Genomic DNA, 8,206 nt, shown 5'->3' on the forward strand with positions numbered 1-8,206 from the left:
CCCGAGGCGCGGGATGAAGCGAGGCCGAATCTGCTTTCCGGCCCGGGCGGAGACCCGTGACTGCGCGGGGCGCCCGGATGCGGCCGCACGGGTCCGCAACGTGGCCGTGCGTGCCCCGTTCGTTCTACGCTCCCTCGGATCTCACCCCACCCGTCAGACCGGGGCTCAGAAAGCGGAAGTATTTGGTAGAGAAAAACACGGTTTCTTTTCAGCCCGTTTCAGAACCCCTTTTAGAGAAAATGCTCCTGTCAAGTTTTATTTCCCGTTGCAAACCACCTTCCATGCTGCCAAGAATTAAGACCGGGAGAGATTAAATACCCGATTATTCTCATGGGGAGGGAGGGGCGGGGCGGAGAAGGGGCACCCGCACAAAACATTCGTTTGACTCGGCTTGTCCTCATCAAATAACGCCTAGAGAGACCCGCGAAGGCCCGCGCGGGCGGCGGTGACGTCAGCCTGCAGCTGCGGGGCGAGGCGCGGCGCGGTGGCCGGGCCTCTGGAGTCCGCCCGGCGCGGGCCTAGGGCGTCGGGGCCTTGACCTCTGCCTAATGTCCTGCTGCACGCCCCCTACGGCCCACAAGCCGTCCGAGCGAGGCCGGCTCTCTAAGGCTTTGAGCCTCCATTTTGAGGAGAGAGTTCATCCCGACACGCGGAGGATTTCGAGCCTCCTCGGCCCCCGAGGGGCGCGGCATCGGGTGGCTCCCTAGGTCCGTGGCGGTACTTCTCCCGCGCGTCCCCGTCCCTGCACCTGGGGGAGGCCCCGCGCCGCTGCGCGACCGCCCGCAAAGGTTCGCACATCTCCGAGGCCCCGTTGTGAAGATTGCTGCCGGGTGGATCCAGCTTTTCGGCGGCGCGACGGAGCCAGGCAGAAATGAAATCAACTGTGGCGAGGCCTTGGCTGCTTCCACGGAGCACTTTTCTGTGCCAGCGTCTTTTTTCTTCCCTTGAAAATCAAATTAAAAATAGCAAACACCTTTCAGGCATTCGTCGGCGCTAGGCAGATGCGCTAGGATTGAAGCAGCCGATCAGAAAGCGGGTATTTTCATAAAGAATGAAGCCGGCTGTTATTGACCCGGCGGCCTGGCGGATGAAAACTTAATTATTGTGTGCGTGTCCTAAAACTGAGGCATAAATCTCCCCAGGCCTCTTGGATAACGTTACATCTTTGCTTATGAAAAATGGGATGTGAGCAACTCGCTGCACATTTCTCTGATTCTCCAGGTCTTGGGCTGCTGACACGCATTCGATCAACTTTAAAGGAATGCGCATAAATCAGCAAGCCCCTAGCGTCTCCTCCATAGAGGTTCGCAAATCCGGAAGGGCGCCTCTGAACCCCCTGGGTCTGGAGTTTACCAGTCCCGGGCAGGCTCCGTCTCCCCTCCGAAAGAAACTCGGGAATTCGCAGAGAGGAAGCGAGTAGCCGCATCTTCACCAAACCCTCCAAACACACTCAGCAGGGTGTAATCCGCACATGTATTATCATACGGTGAAATGTGTCATTAGCTACCCGCACACATATGTATCATCCTCAGCTGAATTTCGCTGCCTCGTGAATTTTAAGAAAATATCTCAATTAGGTTGAATTTTTTAAAAGAATAATTTTCTCCCCCTTTCTTTAAAAAGTTGTTTTCTGTTTTCAAAAAAAAAAAAAAACCCAACTTAAATGGATGGCTTAAGCTCTGTATCAGGCATAAATAGTTGTGAAATGCAAAGTGGCGTTTTACAATCATCCACTTAAAATACCTCAATAAATTTGACAGTATTAAGAGCAGATGGAAAAAGTAGTTTTTTTTAAGTCCCATATTTACAATTTTTTAAAAATGGTCACATGACAGGCCATTACAGGATTAAAAATCATTGCTAATTTAATAGATGGAAACAGTGTCTAGTTGTTTCCATATTACAATTTCTTATTCTGAAAGTGTGTCCCTTTTAGGGAAAAAAAATACTTGAATCAGCTGTTCAACAACACTATCCCAGTGTTCGGTGTTATTATTCCTACACAGTGGCTGGCATCCTCCTGGATGTCTTTTTTCTAAAGGTTCAGATTAATTGCTATTTGGGTATTGGGGAGCCATCATAATCCATGCTTACTTCAGGTTATCTGGTAGATCCATGGGAATTTTAAGTAAGAGGTAAGATCAACATTATCAACATCTGTTTCAGAACAGGGAGAAAAAAGCTCTGAAATATCTTCTGTCATTAGTTTCAAAAGCTGAAGGGAGAAAAAAAAAGAAAACTACTACTTTACCCAGAGTTCCTGCAGTGGCGATGGCTTGTGAAAGGGGTGGTATTCCGGCTGTAGAGCTGCTCTTGGCCTCCTTCCTAGGCCTGAAGCTCAGAATATTTCTTACATCTAAAGAAAAATATCCCCCATCAACAGAAGAGTCCCCTTTGGAGCTGTTCGTAAACACACAGTTTGATCCAGCTTTGAGGGGATTTTCCACCACTTTAAACATTTTGGGGGAAAGTTGTTATTTTGGCTTGATGGCAGCTCATTTAGAAACGGAGTGCTGTGGAACAAGATGTGCGGAGGTTGATCTGAAGCATCATTTTCATTTGCTCCCACAAGTGGAGTGAAAATCCTCGGGGCAGCAAAATTTGATTGCACTTCACAAGACCATTCCATGCGTACATTTCAAGACCATGCTGTTTTTGAGACAGCTTTAGAGATTCTTTCTATAATTCTCCATCAGTAAAGGAGCTCTAAGTCTTCAGGTTGGAGAGGTTTCCGTCAGCCAGGTTTGTAACCAACCAATATTATTTTCCATAAAATGATGAATAAGTTTACTCAGTTCACAATTACTTTCCTCTAACATAAAGATAAAATTAACCTCATCTTGAAATTCTGCACCCTAAGGATCCTGGTTCCACCAACATTTCAATACATATATGCGTAGCATGTTTCTGACAAAACACATCACCCTATGTTTATATTAAACATATAAACATACATATGTATTGGTTATGACTCTAAACACATCTGATGTGTTGTTTGGGGTCAATAAGTAGTAGATATGATTGTTATTACCAGTATAGTTTTGATGGTGGTTGTTAATATTAAATGTATATATTTCTTCCATAAATCAAATGGCAGCTTAGAAAACATCAGTATAAGATTGCACACCACCCAGGCGCAGCACTCAACTCTGAGCTATCCAGGATAACTCTCCTTCTGCATCCATATTATGGTCATTTTGTAGATATGAGATCTTTAAGCTCTCCATACTGACCTCTTAAGAGGTGAGTTTCTTTGAATTTCTGAAATGTAACTCTAGAGCTCTAGAGTTAGAAAGGCATCTGAAACTTTTTATTTACCGTATAGATTCCCCTATAGCTCTAATTAGGATGGTAGACCACCTTGGAGGGTGAGGGCCAAGAAAGAATGGTTATTTAAGAACACCTCTTAGACTGTAACAAAAATGTACAGCTTACAAGCAGATCTGCAGAAATCTGATGCAGAGCAAGCCACTGTGACTACAAATCAAACTTGGCCATTAAAGAAAAGGAGCAAAACTTCATCAATGTAAGGTACATTTTGTACCTGAACTCTTGAAATCACCTTAAATTATATCATCCTGGGTCATCAGTAATTAATGATATTATATCTGTACAGATTCTAAAAATACATATACAAGCACACACAAGCACTGATATGCAAATGCATACATGTATACACATATGATATATATTCACATATATACAGGCACATGTATAACTTAGATATATTCAAATTTGCTCCATCTGGAGCCAAAGAAATGAGTACTAAATCTCTAAAACAAGGAGTCAAGGAGGTAAGACCTTTTGATTCCCTTGAAGCTGAAGAATTACAAGGAAGCTTGTCAACGCGAGGTGGCGCCCTTGATCTACTAATCCAGCCGAGGCCAATTCATGAGCTGTCAAAAGTCAAGGTCACAAATTGTCTTTTTTCATCAAGGTCAAGGTTTAAGGCCTTTCCTAGTCCTGTCATTTCAACAAATATCAAAACCTGCCCTCTCAGACACATGCAGACCCAACAGCAGACTTTAAAATACGACAGCCTGGGCATCGCTGATACTAAACAACTGGTTTTCATTTTCCACAGGGAGCCTGGGAATTTATATTATCTCTTCCTCCTTTCTTTTCTCTCCCTTTTAGAATACCTGACACTTTAACCTTCTTGAAGCACTTATCTAAATTTTTAGGATTTTAGTTGTGAGGGATTTCTCCTTTTGCCTGAAAAATTTGTAGCCAAAAAAACAAAACAAAACAAAACTGAATAATAATAGAAAAGAATGGTCCTTGGTTTGTATAGGACAAACCTGCTCCTTTTCTTTCTGTGCAGTGCATGTTTAGCATAGGAAAATAACGAGTATTTCCTTCAGATTTTAATGGCAGTGACTATTTTATTAACATAATTAATACCACTATATCAACTATCTACAGGTCTAAGTTGGGGTTTTTTTTACTATTATTTTTAGTAGAAATATTTGAAAAGCAGGTGCACAAATACATTTTCACAGTGTGCTGAATGTCTTTATTTACAAGATAGCATTTTATAGTGAATATGAACAAAATGAATGTGCTGGTTGAAATAACTGCTTGATTAAAGATGTGCTGTGAAGATGAATCCCTAAACTTTCTAATGCAGTCTCATAACACAATAAACAAGGAAAAAATACTAATCCCTTAATAGATCAAAATATAGAAAGTAAACATCTAACTGTCTCAGGGGAATGGATTTCCATTCTGACTTTTCTAAAAAATAAAAAAGGAAAATTATTTCTCCAGCAATATGTTTAGTAAGTATTGGGAAATATCAATTTAAATGAAAAATTAATTGTATTCAAACCAAAGGCCACCATGTTAGGGTAGGACCTCTCAGGAGATCTGACACAAAGTGAATTCTGTGAATTATCTATCTGATGCTTTAAATATTTTTTAAAGCTATCAAATTCTTTGAAAAGTAGATTATATTGGGGCGGAAAATATTGTCGAAATGCCACACAAAATCTTGTCATAAGCAAGTAAAAATTATTATCAGAAGGACATTCCCAACCTGGGGTTCCCCTGTAGCCTCAAAGGCTCACTCAGCTGGTTGTATTTACTACCAAGACAAATGATCCTCGGAAGAGCTTTCTCTCCCTTTGCCCCTTCATAGTAAATAGTCCAAGATCATTATTTCAGTACCTTCTTCTCCTTTCCTTTCTAAATCTATACATGACATGTTTTGCAGAATATACAACAATGGTAGGACTTTCACTAAGATTTACCTGAGCAGTCACTTAACATGCAAAGGGGATGGTGATGGTGACCCAAGGACAAGCATATGTTTACAACAGCCTCTTGCATTTGTAACCAACTTTCAGATTATTATCATATAACATAGTGTCCTAAAATATAACGGTCACATAAATACTTACAAGATTTCAGTAAATGTGTAACTTATCTGAAATTGCGTATTTCGGGGTTGATGTTTGACTCTAGAGTTTGTCATTTAACGGTCTGATGGGGTTGGCGGGAGAACTGGCAATCTTTACCATTTCTTAAAGTTTTAAAAGAATTGTAGATTCCACAGGAGAAAAAGTTCCCCCTCAGGAAAGCAAAATGCCAGTATCTCTCTTTCTCTTTCCCATTCTTCAATTATTATTAGCATTATAATCATTATCTAGACAAAGCAACGAGTTCTGAAGCATTTCTTCAAGTTGCCCTCTAGCTCCACTTTTAATCCATTAACTAGTGGTCTTCAGTTTGTTGATAACTTTTTTCTCTTTGACCCTCCTGTTCTGGAACCAGATTGTAACCTGCCGCTCGGAGAGATTCGTGGTGGCTGATATCCGCCTCCGTTTGTCCTTGGTAATGAATTTGTTTGTAGCGTATTCCCGTTCGAGTTCTTTTAATTGCACCTTGGTGTAAGGGACGCGCTTCTTTCTCCCCCTCCTGTAGGAGCTGGCGTCTGAGGGATGAGAGACCACATCTGGAAAATAGGGAAGAAGGCAAGTTACAGAAGGGTCAGATCCAGGCCAGGACACAGGCAACAGCTCTATCTGAGACACCGCCTTGCAGTGCCCGGCTGCACAACCGGGCACTGGCAACCCTTTGCCATGCTGTACAATCCAGTCTTTCTGCCAAAATATGGAGGGCCAGTGGGGAGGGTGGTTAGTTCTGCGCTGAAATGAAATCGCCCAGGGATCCAATGACCACCCCAGCCCAGGCCACTCTGCCCACACAGCAGTGGGCTTTGCTTGATCTCCTGGCCCAAACGTTAGCACCAGGCTCAGGCGACAACACTTCTATGCCCTGATTCCTCGCTGTCTCCCCAAAGCCCCAACACTTGACGTTTCTACACTGAAGGATTTTTGAGAGAACGAATACGGGCAATTTGGTGAACCATTTCCAGGTCAATTTCCCATCCTTACTTGAGTCGATGTCAAGGGCTGGCGAGGGCGGGGCGCAGAGGGAGAAGGAAGCCAGCTAGGGTCCCCACAAGCTTCTTCTCAGCTATCCCTCACCCAGGGAGAGCCAGGACCAGCCCAAATCAAGGGAAGTGCGGGCAGCGCAGGCCAGCAGGGATCGGGCTCCCAGGGGTGCAGCACCACTAGGACAGGCCAGGGAGAGAGCAGAGGGGCACGAGGGTGACCCAGGAGCGAGCGGAGAAGCTGGAGCAGAACCGGAGGACCGGGGCTGAGAAAGGGGCGCCATTTACCGGGCAGAGTGGACTTCCAGAGGTGGGGAGGCTGCGCCTGCTCTTTGGGGCAGTACATTTGGCCGTTCCAGCCGTTGGGCAGCGCCCAGGGCTGGTAGCTTTCCATGGGAAGACCCAGGGGCTCGTGGCGCGACTCTCCGGGGCCCCCGAGGCCCGGCACCACCGGCATATCCAGGTAGCCAGGCACGGGCTGATGGTGGTGGTAAGGCCCGGGCGCGTAGCCCTGGTGGTAGAAGGCGAACTCCTTGGCGCGGGAGCTGAACTCCTCGGCCGCGGGGCCGGCGGTGTCCATGTACTTGTCCGCGAAGGCGGCGGCGGCGGCCGAGGCGGGCTGCGCGCACGACTTGATGGCGTTGGGGTGCGGGCCCATGCGGGCGCAAGGGTAGTAGCCGCTGCCGAAATAGCCGTAGGGCAGCGCTGCGGGCCCCGACGAGCTCTGCGCCGCCGCCGAGCAGGGACTGCACTGCTTGGCGGCCTCGGCGCCCGCTGGGCCCGCCGGGCCCGGTCCTCCCGAGGACGACGCCGCCGCCGCCGCTGCTGCAGCGGCGGCGGCGGCGGCAGCAGCGGCGGCGGCCGACGGGGGCGCCTCCCCGGGCGCGCTGCTGTAGGCGGCCGCAGCGCCGGGCGCCAGGGGCGCCGGGTGCGCCATCAGGTTGCGGCACTGGTTGGCTGCGGCCGCCGCGGCCGCCGCGGCCGCCGCAGCCACCGAGAAGTTGCCCCCCGCGGCCGCAGCCGCCGGGTGGGGGAAGCCCCCGCCCCCGGCCCCGGCCGCAGCCGCCGCTGCCGCCGCCGCCGCCGCCGCCGCCCCTTCCATGTTCTTGTTGAGCTCGTCGGCCACCAGGCCGCCGCCGTTGTCGTAGAGAAACATGACGGTGGGCTCGATCCAGCGGGGGTGGAGGAGCACGGAGGCTGTCATAGCACGAGCCGCATGGAGAAGACCCCAGTGGCGCTGTTTTAAAAAGCCCCCAAGAAGTGAAGAGCGCGCGGCGCGGGGCCGGGGCCAGAGCGAGGGGGGCGGATCGCGCCCCGCGGGGTCGCGCCAGGCGGCCGCCCATTGGCCCGGGCCCCCCCTTCCCCGCTCCGCCCATGGCGTATGCAAAGCGGGCGGCTCCAACCCCGGCTCTGCTCTGTACACCCGCGGTCCCTGCCGCCGCCCGCGAGGTCCCCAGCGCCAGCGCCCGCCGCGCGGCCGCGCACCATTCACCCAGGGGAGAGGCGGGGGGTGCGGAAGGGTAGGGGGGGAGGACGGGGCGGGCGGGACCGGGAGGGAAGAGCGACCTCCTCGCAGCTCCCCTTCCCTTCCCCTCTCCCAGTGGGGCTCGGAGCAGCGTACGGCGGGGAGGGGATGGGGCGAGATGTTGGGTTGCGACCTGAGGCGGTGGGAACAGGTCAGGTAAATCTGCGGACGGCTGGGGACGGTAAAATAGCGAGGCGTAGACCAGGCTGGGTGTTTCTTGGGGCCTCCGGCGCTGTTTTCTTTCCAGGTATCCGCGCCTCTTTCTGCAGCGAGACACCAGCACG

General features: G+C 49.4%; 1 protein-coding gene across 2 annotated transcripts; it reads right to left on the bottom strand.

Moving 5' to 3' along the window:
* Positions 1-438: 438 nt before the first annotated feature.
* On the bottom strand, positions 439-7,695 carry HOXA13 (homeobox A13). 2 transcript variants are annotated; one of them, XR_014246655.1, is made up of 3 exons: positions 6,686-7,695; positions 2,252-5,956; positions 439-943 (listed from the first exon to the last, which is right to left on the bottom strand). XR_014246655.1 is itself a non-coding variant. In XM_082398874.1 (2 exons), exons 1-2 carry the CDS (start codon positions 7,599-7,601, stop codon positions 5,712-5,714), a joined length of 1,161 nt encoding a protein of 386 aa, XP_082255000.1. In that variant the 5' UTR covers positions 7,602-7,695; the 3' UTR covers positions 439-5,711. The 2 variants fall into 2 exon arrangements, 1 of the variants encoding a protein (XP_082255000.1); XM_082398874.1 differs by having other exon boundaries at positions 439-5,956.
* Between the last annotated feature and the right edge of the window lie 511 nt (positions 7,696-8,206).

This window comes from Balaenoptera borealis, assembly GCF_965194805.1.
Source record: "Balaenoptera borealis genome assembly, chromosome: 7".
Lineage (NCBI taxonomy): Eukaryota > Metazoa > Chordata > Mammalia > Artiodactyla > Balaenopteridae > Balaenoptera > Balaenoptera borealis.

Excerpts from the sequence above, each read along its gene's own strand:
- HOXA13 (XM_082398874.1), bottom strand. The coding sequence starts at position 7,601 with ATGACAGCCTCCGTGCTCCTCCACCCCCGCTGGATCGAGCCCACCGTC. Across the intron at positions 5,957-6,685 it reads CTGGAAGTCCACTCTGCCCG|ATGTGGTCTCTCATCCCTCA; the intron begins GTAAATGGCGCC and ends CCTATTTTCCAG.